The 21,716-nt window shown below is 34.2% G+C and overlaps 1 protein-coding gene across 1 annotated transcript in view; it reads right to left on the minus strand.

The window, feature by feature from the left end:
• LOC149779613 (uncharacterized) overlaps positions 1-21,716 on the minus strand; it is a 47,335-nt gene that overhangs the window by 16,738 nt on the left and 8,881 nt on the right. Inside the window, exons 3-9 of the mRNA XM_089940401.1 lie at positions 21,243-21,388; positions 18,521-18,750; positions 13,199-13,340; positions 11,548-11,739; positions 10,126-10,287; positions 8,525-8,650; positions 618-748 (exon numbers count right to left, since the gene is read on the minus strand). Of these exons, the coding sequence (XP_089796527.1) occupies positions 618-748; positions 8,525-8,650; positions 10,126-10,287; positions 11,548-11,739; positions 13,199-13,340; positions 18,521-18,750; positions 21,243-21,388 (1,129 nt within the window). The remainder of the gene's footprint in view (positions 1-617; positions 749-8,524; positions 8,651-10,125; positions 10,288-11,547; positions 11,740-13,198; positions 13,341-18,520; positions 18,751-21,242; positions 21,389-21,716) is intronic.

Raw genomic sequence — 21,716 nt, forward strand, 5'->3', positions numbered from 1 at the left:
AGATAGGTATGTAGGCATTTTTCATATTTTATTTTTTTAAACATTTTATATATATATATATATATATATATATATATATATATATATATATATATATATATATATATATATATATATATACATATACATATATATATATATATATATAAAATGTACTTAGCACTTCAAGTACTGGGCAAAACAACTGGCTCAGTTAGACAGATGCACAAATCAATTTCATAATTTATTTTAGCTTTTATTCTTTTATCTTCTGGCCTAAAAATTTTTTTTAAAGAATACTATACTTTAAAAATTATTGTAAACATATTGGGAGATTTATGTTGCTAATGAAACTGAAATTGTTTAACTGTACCATGAATGGTTGTTGTTTAGCCGTTCTGAATTTTGAAACAATTACTACAGCAGAATGGTATCATGTATATAGCTTGCCAACATTATGTTGTTTTCTAGGCTGTAACAATAAAATTGAAATGGTCCAGTGGTATCATAACAAGAGTAGAATGGTATCATGTATATAGCTTGCCAACATTATGTTGTTTTCTAGGCTGTAACAATAAAATTGAAATGGTCCAGGTGTATCCTAAGAAGAGTAGAATGGTATCATATAGATAACTTACTTTTCACTGAGGTCAATGTCAGTCAACTTCCTAATCCTGCTGGTTTCTGTCTCTGGGTACAGAAGCTTAGATACAGCAAGGGCACATGGGGCATTCATTACAGAGGCACACAGTAGGTGCTCTGCGGGTACCTTAAATGGTCAATTATTATAAACTTTAAGAATATTGGTATGTTCTACTACTATTTTGCCAATGATAACCTGATAAGATAAAAATAAAATCACTCAACAATGCAATGTTATTTACAAAAGTGATAAACAACATTTGGCACAACATCCCTGTAATTTGAATTTTAAAGTGACTGGAATCTACTGCCCTTGGAGAAAATGTAAATTACTTTTCACAACAAGAATTTTAGAAAGATTGACATAATCTGCTTATTATTCAGTTTCTACAAAACTGTATCAGTAGTTCTCTTTTTGCCAGATTCAATTTTACAATTTATGCCACTGCAACATTTTTCAAACTCAGAAGGGGTAGGAAATGGAAGAGATATTGTACACAACAGCTGTAAAACACCACATGTAAGGCACTTGTGCAACATAAACAGCATGGTTTTATTACTGCACTGACCATTATCAGTTTTAATACATTAATTGTCCAGACTTCGAGAGGACAGGCAATGGTTACATATTTGATATCATATGGGTTTTCCAAAATGGCTGGAATTGCTAAAATATAAAATACAGTAAGACAAATTAATATAAACTTATTAATTGTTCCAGTGTGTACAGCTCCCCTCCCCATGATTTTATAATTACCATCATTACTGTAACATAACTAATTGGAACATAACATCTCCTCATTAATTACAAAAAGAGCTCCTGTATATTCACTGGTCAATATAATCATGAAATGGCACCAAGTTTTTATTTTTGGAGAAATTCATGCCATATACAATAATGGTCCATTATGATATAATTCATGCCATGTACTGTACAAGGATGGTCCATTATGATATAATTTATGCCATATACAAGGATGGTCCATTATGACATAATTCATGCCATATACAAGAATGGTCCATTATGATATAATTTATGCAATATACAAGGATGGTCCATTATGATATAATTTATGCCATATACAAGGATGGTCCATTATGATATAATTTATGCCATGTATAAGGATGGTCCATTATGATATAATTCATGCCATATACAAGGATGGTCCATTATGATATAATTTATGCCATGTACAAGGATGGTCCATTATGATATAATTTATGCAATATACAAGGATGGTCCATTATGATATAATTTATGCCATATACAAGGATGGTCCATTATGATATAATTTATGCCATGTATAAGGAGGGTCCATTATGATATAATTCATGCCATATACAAGGATGGTCCATTATCAGGGATGGTCCTGGCTTTTAAAAAGCTGTCGCCAAAAAAATCGCCAACCTCAATATTTTGTCGCCAATTTTCAAAACGTGTCGCCAGAACAAGTAGTGTACGTTTTTTCAAGTGTTAATTTAGTCTATTAATGTAACAGGCAATGAAAATTACAAAAGATGGGTTAGTTAATACTCTAATTACAACAAGCATTAACAAAATGTTACAAAGTGTTACATGAAGATCCGTCGCGATTTTAGGGCTGCCCACTTGTTGAGTGTAGTTTCAAAGTCTAATTTTTCACATCTGTACATGCTGATTCTCATTAAATTCTCGAGAGATGAAATGCAGAGTTTATTTCTGATGTCAGTTTTTATGAGGTTCATCTTACTGAATCTACGTTCACAGTCTACAGTGCTGACAGGTGACACCAGTAGTCTGTCAGCAGCCCCCCCCCCCCACCCCCAAGGCTAGCTGCTAGCTTCACAAAGCTTGTAGTGAATTGCTTCCTAAATCCCAAGAATGATCACTGAATGCTGTATGAATTTTCTCGACAAGCAAAATAGGATCTCCATTCCCACGAATGAAACTTACACGAGTCAACACCTGGCAATATTGGACCGTATATATAAGCATAAATTCACACCCAATTTTGGGGTTCATTCACTCCTGTATTTTGCGAAATAAATAATTATTATTAATTATGCAAAACTGTTTTTTTTTGTGCTATTTCTTGTTGCGGAGTTTAAGTCTCTGCAGCGGTAACACGGATTGATGGCAAAAGGAAAAGATCAATGAGTAAAATGCTGTACAGGCGACAGATATAATTGTGATTGAGATTTTTTCCATTTGCTTTGTATTTATATATAGTAGTCGGTACTTCAAAGGTTATCAGTTTTCTATGAAGGTTCAGCAAAACTATTGTATTGGTAAAAAAAAAAAAAACTAGAAGGATCAGCCATTCAATTAATTGTATCTGTTCTATTTGCACCTTCAGAAGTCGGTCAGTTGTAGGTATAGTTCGGTAGCATGACTGACGGTATCACAGCATACAGTACTCAGCCCAGATGTCAGCATAAGCAGATTATGATGTAACAATGCACTGTAAAGATGGGGTTGTCAATACGAACAAAGGATCGTTTGTATAACAGATTGATTCCAATGCATTGCTTAGTCAAGTTTGTGGCTTCCTTTCATTCTCCCTTTTAATTTATCCAGTCCAAATCCATGATTGTATGTACAAATTAAATAACCAAAAAGTCTGTCGCCAAAAAAATCGCCAGATGGGATATTTTTGTCGCCAATAAGGAAAAAAAATCGCAATTTGCGACATTGGCGAAGCCCAGGACGATCCCTGATTATGATATAATTCATGCCATATACAAGGATGGTCCATTATGATATAATTTATGCCATGTACAAGGATGGTCCATTATGATATAATTCATGCCATATACAAGGATGGTCCATTATGATATAATTCATGTCATTTTACAAGGATGGTCCATTACGTCATAATTTATGCCATGTACAAGGATGGTCCATTATGATATAATTCATGCCATATACAAGGATGGTCCATTATGATATAATTCATGCCATATACAAGGATGGTCCATTATGATATAATTTATGCCATGTACAAGGATGGTCCATTATGATATAATTCATGCCATGTACTGTACAAGGATGGTCCATTACGTTATAATTTATGCCATGTACAAGGATGGTTCATTATGATATAATTCATGCCATTTTACAAGGATGGTCCATTATGTCATAATTTATGCCATGTATATAACAATGGTCCATTATGACCAAGATGTACACCATTGCAGTTTCTCTTTATAGTCTGTAGTTTATATTCCCAAAACCCTTTTACTTCAGATAAAGAAGGTAATATGGCATTGAAGTTCTAATTGACAAAGCAGCATTTTTCTTCTTGTATGTAAACATGGAACCAAACCTTCCAATGACGTACACTACTATGTATTAATGTTTGATAAAGCCATTAAACAAGGAAATCCACAAAGTTTCAGGTGTGAAAATTGTAAAAAATATTTTCCATGTGCATCAGAAAAGGAGAACATAACAAGAATTTATATACATTCACACTCAAGCACAATATGCATGTGTACACACCCAGGCACATGCAAACACGTGCACACACACATCAAGTCCAGGGATATTTGGACTTACTAAAAATGGTTGTTTACTCAAGCATAAAGAGAATTCTGTACCTAAGAAGAGGACAGCAATAAATTTATTAGTTTATATAATTTTTTATGAAAACATGGAGCAGCTATGGTCCACCATCTCGCCTGACAACATACAAATTTAAAGATAAAAGAAAATATGTGCATAAGACATTCAAACTCCAGCAACTTAACATTAGCAAAGATGTGAAGAAATGGCTTTGTCACCTATGAACTTTTTCCGACTGTAGTCATTCTAATAGTCTCTCTCTATCTCTCTCTCATACACACACTCACACACATGAATGGTCTCGAGAATTATTTTTGTATTAATCAGCTTCAGGAAACAGTGCAATGATAAACGAGCTAGATAATTATTTAAAAACAAATACTTTCAGTGTTATTTTTAAGCTAATGTAAAACTTTGGATCGGGTATTGATCATCAATCTGTGACACAAAAACCATGGTCAAAAATAAAGGAATTGCATCAGAGGAAAAGCATTAATCATTGCAGGAAAAATTAAAACAAACTGAATTTACATAAATTAAAAACCCAATTAGATTAAAATTTAGTGGTGATTAGCTGTCAGGCACTTTACTTTTACACCATTTGGGTTGTATGACAATCTAAATCCAATTAGATTAAAATTTAGTGGTGATTAGCTGTCAGGCACTATACCTTTACACCATTTGGGTTGTATGACAATATAATTGGAAAACTACAGCATGTAGAATAGCATGTTGCTTTGTGAGGTAACATCAATTGTCCAAAAAATTATGTTCTTCCTTTAAAATTAAGCAAGAAAAGATTGCACACATCATGCTATTAAAAGGAAAATTTATAAGTGTATAACATAATCCCTTTCTTTAATAAATACTTCTTTAAGAAGTGCAGTCGATTTTATATGTTTTACAGTCAGCTGGAGACCAAGATCTAGTTTTCAATTTCCTTACTGCATATGATATTTTTAAGTTGTGTGATGAATTCAAGAAATGAAAACCAACGAATAATGATGCTAAAACATTTGTTGAATGCTGCTTTCAGTACTCTCATGGTCTGTAAGATTTGTATGATTCACATTATTATTTCATATTTTAATGCTTTTTAGTTTAGATTGTGAATTCAAACATGAGTAGAATATTTATGACACAAATTAAAAGAATAAATGCTATTTAAAATGATAAAGTTAAGGAACAAATACAATTGTACTTGTTATTCCCATCGTCATTCATGTTTTTGATTGCGCTTGTACATTGTTGCAGTCTTAGAAGATGCAGAAATATGGCCAAAAGTTGAGGTTTCTGATGAACATACAGGGGTGGCCTTTAACCAATTGGACCAACTTGGCCTAACCGCATACATACCAACCCCTGGTGAGGAAAAAGTGTAATCCAAGTGGACAAAAAGAGTAATCCGAGCAGAAAAAGAGTAATCCACATATAACATGATAAAAATTCAATAAGCATATGGACAAAATGATTTATTTATCCCTCTGGACTTTTAACATCGTTTACTGCTTCAAATTTTCATATATAGCACTTTCAGCTTTAAAAAGCAACAGTCTCTCATACTGCATTTCAAAACACTTTGTATCAGCTGAGATTATGAATGTTTTGCATACCAGTAGAGCACTAAGTGCTGGGTTACAGAGCCTGAATCTGAATTCAGTTTTATTTTTGTTAACAATACTGAACAATCTCTCACAGTCAGCATTAGAATGGTAAAGAACCAATATTCCTTTCATAACCTGACAAAGAAGAGGAAATATATATCTTGATCTTTTAGCTGGGAAATAAGATGAAAAAAATCAACTCTGTCCACATGAAGTACATAGTCAGGTAGAGTGCCAACTTGACACTTCAGGAGTTCTCCTTCCAATTTATCAGCAGCCTTTCCTACAGCATTGTACATCATATAACTGAGACAACCTGATATGAAAAATGATGTAGACATTTTTCAAAATATAAAATGCAACTCCTTTATGAATTCTAGTCATCACTGATGCAGCATCGGCTGAAAACCCCATACAGTTCTGCAATATTTATTCAAAGCATTATCAAGCCAATGCAAAAATGTTTTCTCCAGTGGAATCTACTGTTAATTCTGGTAATGAAAGAAGTGCACTCTGACTTTGCCCTTTTCGTTGTCAAAGTCTCTTACAAAGACTGGGTACACTTTTTTGTCATCATAATCACTACTCCTGTCTATTGCAATACTAAACGGTCCAATTTTCATGGCTTCTGCAATTGTAAGTGAAGTATCTTCTGCTAAACACCTGACAATATTATATGATTTTGTTCTTGTGCATGCATATTTTTGGCGATTCTGGAATCAGGAAACATCTGTTTGAACAAAGGACCAATGTAGTCTTCTAGCACTAGGGGTAGTCAGTGTTCTATTAAGAACTTGGTAAATAATGCCTCTGAATTTATAAAATTCGTGTCCACAATTTAGTTCTGCTGTAAAAAAAAGAAGTTACCTTAGTATTGGAGTTAGTAAAATGAGCTAATTCAATGTTTCTTTGTTTTACCACCATGATCAATATTAAAATCCCTTCCACACAGCCTGCAAGGGGCATGAAGCTACCCTGGAATGGAACGCTGTAATACGTAACTCATGTATTCATCTCTGAATTGATTTTTCATCTTTTCTAATCAATCTGTGAAATTATTTGAAAAACAGTTTTTGCTCTAACACATGCATCGACTAGAATAATTCCGACTTGACTATTAGTGCCAAATACCTACAGAATGGTTCTGTACCAGATATGAATTTGAACAAGAATCTGTGAGCAAAGATTGCAAGTTAGAAAACCAGTCTGTTCTCTCCTGACTAAGCCATACAGCTGCTATAAATAGAAACTGAGATCAAAAGTTTGAAAGTAGAACCAGCCTGTTTCTTGGAAATAGGGCAGCTTTTATAAATAGAACATAATACTGTTAGGAAAGTGCATGTAAGTCTATGGACAAGCATACTCTTATGTCGTAGTTATATAGAAGCCGTCTTTTCTAGAATATGGTCTATGGGATTAATGGGATGTTAATAAAAATGTGAAAAAAATATTTTTATTTTTATAGGAGGGGGATATACCGAAAACACATAATCCAAATATGTTTATGCTTAAGGGCTAATTTAGTGAAAAAAAGCATAATGATTACACCAAAAGCGTAATGGTTGGCATGTTACTGTAACCGGGCCCCACGCTGACAGGGGCCCTGCACGTTAGTAATTTAAACAAATATGTCTATAGAGAGAAAGTGATGGAAGAAAATTTTAAGTTCAATATCATATAAAACTTGTTTAAAAGTGTTTTTCAAATGCCGTGCTCACAGTGGGCCCATACATGCAAGTCCAGAGGGCCTAGCCTAAATGATCCAAAGTGGGCCCCACATTTGCTAAGGCCATTCCTGTGAACATGTACCCATTTATGAACAAAATCAAATATCTATATCAGCGTTTTATTACATAATATGTATATTTCTTACAGTGAACATATAATGGTCATGGTTTAACCATAACAAATGCTCTTACAAAAATCGCTTTAATTTATGGCTAATTTGGGGGCCAAAATTGGCCCTTATCCAAATTTGTCCTTTGCCTCCTGCAATCTTTAAGCATGGTGGGGAAAATTCATATGACTATCACAAATTCTTCATCTATAACTGTATACACTGGTTATTTCGTAAGAATGTATCTGCTTTATGCCAACATTATTTGATGTGCTAATTGTAGCTGATGTGTCAATTTAAATGTAGATAATACTTGATTGTTACAGATATGCATGAGATCAATGAACATTACCAGACATACATTTTCCCGCTTTTCACATGTGACAACCAAAATGATATTCTAAGCATACCTTTATATCTTGTAAAATTATAAAATTAGTTGTCGCATGTGGACCTACTGAAAGTTTCTAAAAATAACTAAAAAATTTGCATAAAATAGTTTTATAGCCAAATATGACAACACAAGAACACCTGACAGACAAAAGCAAAATTTCTTTAATTATTTCTGTGGCCCTAACTGACAGAAAATCATTAAAAGCCACTGTTTCAGAATCAGTAGTACATCATCTTTTATATCGTAACTGTAACGTTTTACACGGGAGATCAAATGTTATTTACACTTTTAGAACAAATTTCATACTGACATGAAATGAAAAATGAGTAAGTACTGGCAAGATATTTGTGTAGACATATATACACTTAAGGTGTAAAAGACCATGCAACCATAATTACAAATGCAGTAAATATGGTATTTTAAGTGTATTAACGCTAGAGACATTGCAGAATTGGCTACTGTTGCAAAGAAGTTATGCCAACTGTATTGAAAAGTTGTGCCAACTGTATTGAGCTTGAACATACCCCAAATGAGATGTAGGCAGCCATTACACCTCCAGCAATAGTTGCAAATCCTCCTGTCATTACAGCATTCAGCTCTGACAGAGTCATTAGTCCCAAAAATGGACGAATCATGATGGGGGCTTCTGACTGAAAATAAAAACGAGACACCTGGGTCATTAAATTTTTTTAGATGCAATTAGATGCAAAATATAAGACAAAGAGAGTTAGATGTCTCTTGAAACTACATATTTCTAAGTCCAAAAGTGGTTTTAATTCTGTCAAGATGTTAAAGCATATAAAAAATTCTTTCGTTAAATATAACTATACAACTATAAAGATCAGATTTTACTGTTAAATCTACTTGAGATAATATGCCATAAAAAGGTAAAATGGTTCAATGAGATAAAGGTTTAAGTGAAAATTTCATACAAAATGACCATTTCTTTTCTTCTAAAACCCCATACCAGATTAATGTATTTAATATCACTATATGATGGGGGAGGTGGAGAGAAAAAGTTATGGGCTCATTTTTCTGAGGTTTTGACTATTATGTTAAAAATAGTGGCCTAGAACAAAAGTCGTAAAAAATTCTGAAACTGACATGGAATTTACCTTGGACTAAAAAAAAAAAACCAAACATCAATAATTTAGTATAATAGGGTCAATTATTATACTTGCAATTAACATTACAAATGTACATATTCTAAAAATTTATTTAAAAAATTTGATGCAAATTAAGTGACTAAAATGGTAAATTTTTCTTACCTAAATCATTTACTGAGATCTAATTCCTTAACCCTTTACCTCATGCAAGCACCTTTGGAAGCCTCTACTCTATTCACATGGAAGCACCTTTTTGACGCCCACTGTAAACATCAGCCATTTTAAGCGGGTTTTCGTAGCGTCACCTTTGGGGAAACCCCCCCCATTAGATACTACATTCATTTCTGTGAATGACAATTATGTCAGATCACATGGTCACTGTTTATGTACTGGTCGAAATCTGCTATTTAAAGTAACTGGGCCATATTCTCCACTCTCCAAAATGGAGGTCACGGATTTCATTTAGTACTTACGAAGTTTTCACGATTAGAATCAGAACTATGAAAGCTTCAATAACTTTGGTTAAGGCTTTGATATTGATGTAGGCAGCAATTAGTTTTTATAAATTATCAAATTCAGATGACTTAGTGATGTAGATGCAGACAAAAAACTTGTAAATTTTGAGTATGAGAAATGGCAGCTACGGTTGGTCACATGGCTTCACTGACTTGACGGTGAAAGAGCTCTCTCAAAATTTGAAAGCACATAAAAAATTCTTCTGTGAAAAATAACTACACAGCTATAACGATCAGACTTTACTCTTAAATTTTTCCATACATAATAGATGTGTACCAAAAATGTAAAATGGTTAAAATTGCTGTTAAACATAACATACACTACATTGCTTAACAGTTAACAGGCAGGCCTATGTGTATGGAGTCGAATAGGTAACAGGTGTTCTATTTATAGTGCACTGCACTGGGTAACTTTGCTCTACGAGGTAACGGGTAAATATGATTTACAAATTTTTGCCTTTTTTGTTAATTAGATCTCATAAATACTTATTAAAAGTATCCTACCATGCCAATGAAGATATTAGCTGCGGCACACACAGACTCAGGGGCTGTGGTATGGAGGACTTTCCTATACACCCAGCCAATTTTGCTAATGATAATCTGCATGGCACCAATATAGTACAGTATGTTGATGGCACAACTGAAGAACACAACCACTGGCAAGACCTGTTGGCAATAGAAAAGGTTAGGATTTAGTTCTTCCACAATGCTAAATCAATATACAGAATGTTACTGCACACCCTAACCTACACTCCAAAAACATCATGATTTACTGGAAAATACATTGACAAATTTCTCCATTCTGATATAATGATCTTGTTACTCAATGACTTTCCATCATTGTTCCTTCATTTCATCAATTATGGATAATTTTCTAGGACAACTGTACCTTTTTTATTCCAGGAAGCTTTGTCCATGGTAGGAGTTTCTGATAGTTTCCAATAGTGTAAAGATGAAACACTTAATGGAAGGATAGACTCAGCTATGACAGCATAGTGTGCATGACATAAAAAAAAACATCAAAAATGAATTTAAGATAATACATCATAAACTTGACTGTACAAAATTTTTTCTGGCTGATATAAAATTTACTTTTGTTTATCTCAAGGGTGTGAATTGGCATGCTTGTCTACATTATAAAATTAAATTTTACTTTGTGAATGCTGAAAACCATCAAGTGCCCCAAAATGGTGCCTCATTTTCAATTCACTACCTTATTTTCCCCATGCACTGATTTGACCTTTTATTGTAAAGCAATGAAAGACAATGTTGGCCAGGTGACCCAGGATATGGGGAAAATGTGCAGCAGAGGTTGCATCTGAGAGGTATATTGCAACTATTAATGACACTGCATACTGCCACATTACACAATAAATGTTGTGGATAATCATAACATTGAAAATTCTTAAATTATTTATAGCTTGGTACACAGAAATTTACTTGGAAAATTCTCAGGTAAATGAGACAATTTTCTTATGTCATTAAAAGCTAGATAACATCCAACAACAGAAAACTAACTTTTTGAATAATTTTCTACCTTCAGAAATTTCACTACTTTCATATTCAATATTGATGTAGAAATTTAATAGAGCAAACAAAATTATACCAAAAGTAGTCAACTTCAGAGGCTAAACATTTTTTCTCTTCAATCATATACCCAAAGTTTGAATTTTATTTTTTGGGGTCATATCTTTAGTATATTTTCTACAAATTGGTTCATTTGCATAAGCCATTTTTTCCATATTGATTAGTTGGAGAGAAGTGTACACATGCAGCATACCAGGGAAACGTTTCATACTTTTTACATTTTTGAATACTATTTAATTTCCATTTGGAAAGGTAAATATATCTGATGTAAAAAGTGAATTGGTATATAGATCTAGTTCAAAATTCAAGCAGTCGGATTATATTTAATAGCACACAAACCTTCATGGCAAATATATGCTCTGTGAATTTCTCTCCGAAGACAAACTTTGATCCATAGTCTGTGAAGGTCAGGAATGCCTGAATTCTCTCTCCAATGAACTGAAACACCTTATAGCCTGTGTTCCACTTCAAAATTATCACTGCAAAGTAAAACTGGAGAACCATTCCACCTATCACTGGCCGCCATTTTACCTAAGTTAGAAATAATAAATAAATACATAAATTTGCAGAAAAGCATAATACTGTTGTTGTCTACTCAGATTTTCATCATCTCTGTCATGAATTCCATATTGTTCTTTTTTATTTTCTGCTTTTTCTTTCACCTAACTCAATGACAGATAACAAAAATTGAGAACTATAATTCAACCCTATATTCTTCCACAAATCATCTTCCAAGATATGAGCTCTCTATCCCGAATGTTGTCAGCTTACAGTAATATACCCATCATCATGATGAATGCAAGTTCATATGTTTGCAAGTATGCATAAATAAACCTATGGATCACTGTCCACACTTTTTGTAAATAGTAAAAGTAATGCAAATTCAGGTTTTTGCTTGAAGCAAGTTTGTACTGAAAACAAAAGCAGTTATTAAGGTACTTGTTTAATTTTTTTAAATTGATGGATGATTTTTTCCATCCTAAATTGTCGCTGCATGTAATTTCAATCATCATACAAAACTGTACCTTCCTTGATACATTCTTGAAGATTGGGGGTGGGAGGTTACTGACTATTTAATTGTCCCTTTATTTCAGATTCATCAAAAATGTTAATATTTTTATCGTCTTTTAATTTATCTGCATTACCTGTGCTCTGATGCAGATGATAACACAAGTGAAACTCAAATATGATGCAACATATTTATCCCTGTTGTAACACTTTATAAAATGTATATAAAATGGGTGAAAATATCAGTCTAGGTAGCTCTGTACCCATCAATAAGCATTGTGACAATATAATCAGCAATGCAAGATCCCAATATGACTTCAACATTGGAGGTGTGAGGCACAAAAAATTATACATACAAAAATATTATGAATTTAAGCCCATTCCTAATTACAAATACTTAGAATATAATAACGAGAATAAAAAAATACTTTTAACAAAAATTTAAGGCAACAAGAAAGATTTTGAATTTTGTGCACTAATGATGTATGAAAATTTAAGTGTATGTAAAATCAGCGACAAAATATGTTATGTTCTTTATGGCCTGCTTCTACAAAATACGATGTATAATCAATCAGCAAGTTAAATTTGCAAATGCATAAAGATACATTTTATCACAAACTAATATATCATAGTTTTTACAGCCCCTGAGAGTTTTTTTTATGGGCTATTCAAGTACGCCAAAAAGTTTCCAAGCAGTATTTAGTCTAATGGAAATTTAATTTTATCTGTAAACTATTTTGTTTGTCACCGTATAAATGGCTATAAAAAGAAAATAGAGGAAAATAAAAATATGCATACAACAAAAAGTTTAAATTTAAAACATTTTTTATTCTCTGAGATACATAAGGAGTCTAAGAAAATGAAAGGAGTACTTCAACAATTTCAGGGACCTTTCAAGGATAACCCACTTTTTTTTAATTCAAGGAAGCCCTTCATTATCAAAGAATTTTTCAGGTTGAATGAAACATGCAAATGTATGTACCTGAGATGGTTGGGCAGAAAAAATCCAGAGAAGTCCTAGGAAAAACAGTAGTCCCACCAAGGCTATCAGATTCATTGGGCGCCTCCAAACTGTTACAGCAACTATTGCTACAATACCACCAAACACCATCAGCAAAAGAATTCTAAAATATAAGATAATTAAACCACTGTAATTCATGACACCTTATTTATACATGCAATATCATTCTTCATTTTAGTGAAAGAACTTGTGATGTCACTGGGACTCTTTGAGTCATGACAACACAGTACATTAATGAAATCATTCATGTAGAACAGGGGTGCACAACCTTTTTTGGCCAAGGACCAGATTGCATTTTCTAAGACCACTTGAGGGCTGCAAAACACATTTCTTTAATATAATTACTGTTCACGGGCCAGACTTCTGTGTTGTTTTAATTTGCATTGAGGGCCAGACATAACACGTTCTGGCCCATGGATTGTGCACACCTGATGTTTAATGAACTTACAGTTCTATGGTAGCACTAGGGTATGCTGCCTTATAATGAATGGCTTTGGTAACATTAGAGTATACCAGCTTATAATTAATGTCTGTGGGAGTAATAGAGTGTACTGCCTTATAATGAATGTCTGTGGGAGTAATAGAGTGTACTGCCTTATAATGAATGTCTGTGGGAGTAATAGAGTGTACTGTCTTATAATGAATGTCCATGGGAGTGATAGAGTATACTGCCTTATAATGAATGTCTATGGGAGTAATAGAGTGTAATGCCTTATAATGAATGTCTGTGGGAGTAATAGAGTGTACTGCCTTATAATGAATGTCTATGGGAGTAATAAAGTGTACTGCCTTATAATGAATGTCTGTGGGAGTAATAGAGCATACTGCCTTATAATGAATGTCTATGGGAGTAATAGTGTACTGCCTTATAATGAATGTCTATGGGAGTAATAGAGTGTACTGCCTTATAATGAATGTCCATGGGAGTAATAGAGTATACCGCCTTATAATGAATGTCTATGGGAGTAATAGAGTGTACTGCCTTATAATGAATGTCTGTGGGAGTAATAGAGTGTACTGCCTTATAATGAATGTCTGTGGGAGTAATAGAGCATACTGCCTTATAATGAATGTCTATGGGAGTAATAGTGTACTGCCTTATAATGAATGTCTATGGGAGTAATAGAGTGTACTGTCTTATAATGAATATATGTGGGAGTAATAGAGTGTACTATGGCCTTATAATGAATGTCTATGGGAGTAATATAATGTACTGCCTTATAACGAATGTCTATGGGAGTAATAGAGTGTACTGCCTTATAATGAATATATGTGGGAGTAATAGAGTGTACTGCCTTATAATGAATGTCCGTGGGAGTAATAGAGTATACTGCCTTATAATGAATGTCTATGGGAGTAATAGAGTGTACTGCCTTATAATGAATGTCTGTGGGAGTAATAGAATGTACTGCCTTATAATGAATGTCTGTGGGAGTAATAGAGTGTACTGCCTTATAATGAATATATGTGGGAGTAATAGAGTGTACTATGGCCTTATAATGAATGTCTGTGGGAGTAATAGAGTGTACTGCCTTATAACGAATGTCTATGGGAGTAATAGAGTGTACTGTCTTATAATGAATATATGTGGGAGTAATAGAGTGTACTATGGCCTTATAATGAATGTCTATGGGAGTAATATAATGTACTGCCTTATAACGAATGTCTATGGGAGTAATAGAGTGTACTGCCTTATAATGAATATATGTGGGAGTAATAGAGTGTACTGCCTTATAATGAATGTCCGTGGGAGTAATAGAGTATACTGCCTTATAATGAATGTCTATGGGAGTAATAGAGTGTACTGCCTTATAATGAATGTCTGTGGGAGTAATAGAATGTACTGCCTTATAATGAATGTCTGTGGGAGTAATAGAGTGTACTGCCTTATAATGAATATATGTGGGAGTAATAGAGTGTACTATGGCCTTATAATGAATGTCTGTGGGAGTAATAGAGTGTACTGCCTTATAACGAATGTCTATGGGAGTAATAGAGTGTACTGCCTTTTAATGAATATATGTGGGAGTAATAGAGTGTACTGCCTTATAATGAATGTCCATGGGAGTAATAGAGTATACTGCCTTATAACGAATGTCTATGGGAGTAATAGAGTGTACTGCCTTATAATGAATGTCTGTGGGAGTAATAGAGTGTACTGCCTTATGATGAATGTCTGTGGGAGTAATAGAGTATACTGCCTTATAATGAATGTCTGTGGCAGTAATAGAGTGTACTATGGCCTTATAATGAATGTCTATGGGAGTAATAGAGTGTACTGCCTTATAATGAATGTCTGTGGGAGTAATAGAGTGTACTGCCTTATAATGAATGTCTATGGGAGTAATAGAGTGTACTGCCTTATAACGAATGTCTATGGGAGTAATAGAGTGTACTGCCTTATAATGAATATATGTGGGAGTAATAGAGTGTACTGCCTTATAATGAATGTCCATGGGAGTAATAGAGTGTACTGCCTTATAATGAATGTCTATGGGAGTAATAGAGTGTACTGCCTTATAATGAATGTCCATGGGAGTAATAGAGTATACCGCCTTATAATGAATGTCTATGGGAGTAATAGAGTGTACTGCCTTATAATGAATGTCTGTGGGAGTAATAGAGTGTACTGCCTTATAATGAATGTCTGTGGGAGTAATAGAGCATACTGCCTTATAATGAATGTCTATGGGAGTAATAGAGTACTGCCTTATAATGAATGTCTATGGGAGTAATAGTGTACTGCCTTATAATGAATGTCTGTGGGAGTAATAGAGTGTACTGCCTTATAATGAATGTCTGTGGGAGTAATAGAGTATACTGCCTTATAATGAATGTCTGTGGCAGTAATAGAGTGTACTATGGCCTTATAATGAATGTCTATGGGAGTAATAGAGTGTACTGCCTTATAATGAATGTCTGTGGGAGTAATAGAGTGTACTGCCTTATAACGAATGTCTATGGGAGTAATAGAGTGTACTGCCTTATAATGAATATATGTGGGAGTAATAGAGTGTACTGCCTTATAATGAATGTCCATGGGAGTAATAGAGTATACTGCCTTATAATGAATGTCTATGGGAGTAATAGAGTGTACTGCCTTATAATGAATGTCCGTGGGAGTAATAGAGTATACCGCCTTATAATGAATGTCTGTGGGAGTAATAGAGTGTACTGCCTTATAATGAATGTCTGTGGGAGTAATAGAGCATACTGCCTTATAATGAATGTCTATGGGAGTAATAGAGTACTGCCTTATAATGAATGTCTATGGGAGTAATAGTGTACTGCCTTATAATGAATGTCTGTGGGAGTAATAGAGTTTACTGCCTTATAATGAATGTCTGTGGGAGTAATAGAGTATACTGCCTTATAATGAATGTCTGTGGCAGTAATAGAGTGTACTATGGCCTTATAATGAATGTCTATGGGAGTAATAGAGTGTACTGCCTTATAATGAATGTCTGTGGGAGTAATAGAGTGTACTGCCTTATAATGAATGTCTATGGGAGTAATAGAGTGTACTGCCTTATAACGAATGTCTGTGGGAGTAATAGAGTGTACTGCCTTATAATGAATATATGTGGGAGTAATAGAGTGTACTGCCTTATAATGAATGTCCATAGGAGTAATAGAGTATACTGCCTTATAATGAATGTCTATGGGAGTAATAGAGTGTACTGCCTTATAATGAATGTCTGTGGGAGTAATAGAGTGTACTGCCTTATAATGAATGTCTGTGGGAGTAATAGAGTGTACTGCCTTATAATGAATGTCTATGGGAGTAATAGAGTGTACTGCCTTATAATGAATGTCTGTGGGAGTAATAGAGTGTACTGCCTTATAATGAATGTCTATGGGAGTAATAGAGTGTACTGCCTTATAACGAATGTCTATGGGAGTAATAGAGTGTACTGCCTTATAATGAATATATGTGGGAGTAATAGAGTGTACTGCCTTATAATGAATGTCCGTGGGAGTAATAGAGTATACTGCCTTATAATGAATGTCTATGGGAGTAATAGAGTGTACTGCCTTATAATGAATGTCTGTGGAGTAATAGAGTGTACTGCCTTATAATGAATGTCTGTGGGAGTAATAGAGTGTACTGCCTTATAATGAATGTCTGTGGGAGTAATAGAGTGTACTGCCTTATAACGAATGTCTATGGGAGTAATAGAGTGTACTGCCTTATAATGAATATATGTGGGAGTAATAGAGTGTACTGCCTTATAATGAATGTCTTTGGGAGTAATAGAATGTACTGCCTTATAATGAATGTCTATGGGAGAGACAGAGTGTACTTCCTCATAATGAATATCTTTGGGAACAATGGGTATACCCCCCATTATAATGAACTACATAATACAAACATTTATGCTACTAAATAATGAAATATGATGTTCATCCATACGTGCCTAATAAACAGGAGATGTGTTGTTATTAAGAGCTGTATTGTGGCCAACTCTGTCTGTCTGCCTGTCTGTCTGTCTGTCTGTCTCTGTCTCTCTCCATCTGGTAATAAGACTCTTGTGTAAAATGTGGGTATGTGAGAAAGCTTGCCAGTAGCTTCTCATGGGTTGGTGGTTCTTCCCAGGGTTTTCTCAGGTTTTTCCTCCACCATTAATACTGACCGCCATGCATAGCCTATAGTGTGCTGAAAAATGGTGTTAAACCCCACAACAACAACAACAACTCTTGTGTAATGCTATGTACCATATCCATCTGGTACCACTCTGGTAGGTTGAGTTTCAAACCCTGGCCAAGTTATACCAAGGACTTATAAAAATGTTATTAACAGATGCAAGCTGCTTCACTAGGCACTCAGCATTAAGAGATTAGTGTTAGGATTGGTCAGCCTGGTGTCAGGATAATGTGACATGGGACATCATGCTACATGTCTGCAGCATGATGCTCCATTGCTAGGCATCACTATAAACTGCCACACTGCAGATATCATAGCGATATGGCTGAAAAAGTTGGCAGAGATTTTACTGAAATGGGTTATCTAGGGCCAAAAATGGGACCCAATCCCAATATAAAACATTTCAAAATTATGCATAGTTCTTTGGATATATATATATATATATATATATATATATATATATATATATATATATATATATATATATATATATACTAATGGCCACCAGGTACCACTCAATTTGCTCAAGAAAAATCCCAGCTTATGTTATAGTAATGAACTAAATGTGTCATGTTGCCTGTGACAATCCAGTTTTGTGGTCTTTTTCTCTTTTCAAGGACAACTTTATATCAACTCACACATTCAAAATTCTGGAAATGCAGCCTGTTACACAGCTCTTGAGTCTCTCTAAAAGGTTTTGGATGTTGTCACGGAAGCGAGTTTTAACAAACCACAGTATAACACAGGTGAGGGTGAAGATTGTTAGAACAATGAGTGATAATGGATCTTTACATCGGTAGATAACACTGAGAACCATGGCCCAGACAAAGTAACCACTGTAACAGCCAATGATCACACTGCATGCAGCCTACAATATAATTAAATAGAAAATTTTGATTAAATAAAACAACTATATGTGAAAGAAAACTTTATGAGCTTAAACTTTGTGACAAATTTAGTAAGACAACTTAGTTTAATAAAATATTGTTCACTCTAATAGAGCAAATTAAACTTGTTAATAAGCAAACTGTGGGGAACAAAACTGGTCACAAATACACTAAATTAACTATATTTGCAAAAATGTAATGACCTGAAAGTGGCATGATTTCTATTGTTTAAAGGTTAAAATTTGTAGCTGACTTGTCAAATACACATAATGTATCATATATATTCATTCATAAGTTGAGTCCACATATAAACTGCACAGGCCCAGGTAGCATGATGCATTGGCAGATCTGGGTCTATGCACACTGATAGGAGTAATTAGTAGAACAAAGAACATATACCATGATATTCTGGTGCATTATGTAATGACAGATTTGGGTCTACGATGTCTGCAGTTGGACACAACTTGTGAGTATATATGGTAATTTGATATTATTTCATGCTATAACAATCAAGGCAAATAAAATAAAATTAATAAAGTGAGCTCACATTTAATTCAATTCAATATGCTTTGCAGTGCATGTTTAGAATGCATAGATGATGGGGAAAAAAGTGGACATATTGTAATTTACAACATCAGTCATTTGATCCCTTTGGAATATGTTTTTATTGTTAAAATTTTCCAATTTTGCTGTAATACTGAAATTGCAATCCTATTCTGCAACCATATTTTTTAACCAAGCTGTTTCCAACATTAGTCTCACTATTCCATGAACATACCAGTACTGTACACGCTTACCTTCCTTAGCATAAATATAGCACAACTGCCTGTCAGCTTCCTGAAACATGTTGCAGAGTCTCAGGTGCAGGCAAGTGAAAGCTGATCGAAACACTAATTTTTAAACTGTTTTAAAAAAACACCCCACCCATCTCCCTCATGTGTATGTATGCATGTATGTACATATGTTGTCCACCTTGGATGCGGGAGATCATGGGTTCAAACCCCGGCAGAGTCATATCAAAGACTTATAAAATGGTACTTTACAGCTGTCTCGCTAGACACTCAGCACTAAGAGGTTAGTGTTAGGACTGGTCAGCCTGGTGACTGAGCGGGACATCATGCTACATGATTGCGCCATGATGCCCCAATGCTAGATATCACTATTAACTGCCACAATGCAGACATCATAGCGATATGACTGAATTTTTTTTAAAGATACATTAAAAAATCCAAAACATACACTGTTTGTATATATGTATGTATACATGTATGTACATGTGTATATATCTGTATGCTGGTTCAAAATGGATGCTGTTGCATGGCAGGATGCTTTTCAGGGTAGGGTGTCCATACATTGCAACATCACATTTAGGAGATGCACTGATGGAACTAAGCGGATATTTGAGTGTGTGACAGGTTGCTACCATATCACACCAAAGGAAACAGTCTGACAAGGGATGATTTATGACAGACAGTTGGCTTCTGCATCAATTCAAGTTTGGCACGGCCACAGGAATGGCAGACTACTTGACACAAAATTGAATTAAGCTGAGTTTATTGAAAACAATGTTTCCTATCAGAACTTGTCCACTGTCAAGTTATTGGCAACTGAAATCAGAGTTAAATATCGTTCAGTTAAATAATTATGTCTATCTTGCCCAATAAATTCATCATATTGACAGCCAAAATTGACATAATATTAGCGATGCCAACATTTCCACCAATGATGTAACAAACCTAGAACTTCAACAATAAAATAAACAACAGTGTAATCTGTGTGAATTGTTGGTAAACTAGTGTTCCTTGGCAATATAGCATTAGGATAATAATTTTGCAGGTATCACAACAGCATCAACAGTTTTCATACAAGGTTTTCTTTATATAATAATAATAATTATAAAATGTACTAGTACTAGTAAAACCATAAACAACAAAATTCCAAAGTATCTGAACTAATGATAACACCAGTGAATTTCTGACTTTTGGGACAAAAAATAATAGTCATGGATTATTTACAAGCAAAAGTGGGGAGCTGTGGTGATTTTGTTACAACATCCTCATTTTAGATGATTTGGGGCCTGCTATCACTTGCATTTGTGGCATTTTTTTAATTCTAACTTTATAATTGTTCTAAATTTGCATCCTGGTAATTTACTTTTAACAACATATCTTAATTTATTAGGAGAGATGGTACAATAAAAAATACAATTGTTTTCATACTAAGATAAAAAATTCAGATAAAGGACCCATTTTTAACATGTCTTTTGATTTTCCCTTTGATACTGCACCCAATGTTGAAACTATACGTTCTCAAAGTATATAAACAGCTAAACAACTAAACTGATTACTTTTATTTGTATTGATTATTCAGCACTGTGACACCTGTAAGCACACTCATGGCTGGATATTTCATTTAATTTAATGCAGATCATTATAAGTGTAAATGTGAGTGTTTTTCGGTACTCTAATCTTACGATTCTGATCGGAGTTTTGTTGTCATTGATGAAGCTGCCAACACTCTGGTGAATTCTTAGAAAGCTAGAAAAGAAATTGCTTCTTTCAGCACTTTCACCATCATCTTCTTCTGTTGTCTCAGTGTCCACTGCACACTCCACACCATCTGATAAAAATACAAATCCTTATTTTGACAAATCAAAACTTCAGAACCAGTTTTCTTTTCTGACTCAAAAGAAAAGATTAATGGGCCATACACAATACAATAAAATAGACTAGAAAGACCATGGTTATGATGGAGCACATCTTCGCTAGCCAAGGTTCCAATATGATAACCCTATCTACACCTTGCTGGATCAAACAGATATTTTAGTGCCTTGTCCAAGCAACATCTATTGGATATCACGAGTTGACTCCCTGGCTTAGTATGTAATGCCAACTAACTAACTGTGTGTAACAGTTGTGCATTACACATCAGCCTTAAATGGAAAGGC

This window comes from Sinohyriopsis cumingii, chromosome 17 (genome assembly GCF_028554795.1).
Source record: "Sinohyriopsis cumingii isolate HCF-2022 chromosome 17, ASM2855479v2, whole genome shotgun sequence".
NCBI classification, from domain to species: Eukaryota; Metazoa; Mollusca; class Bivalvia; order Unionida; family Unionidae; genus Sinohyriopsis; species Sinohyriopsis cumingii.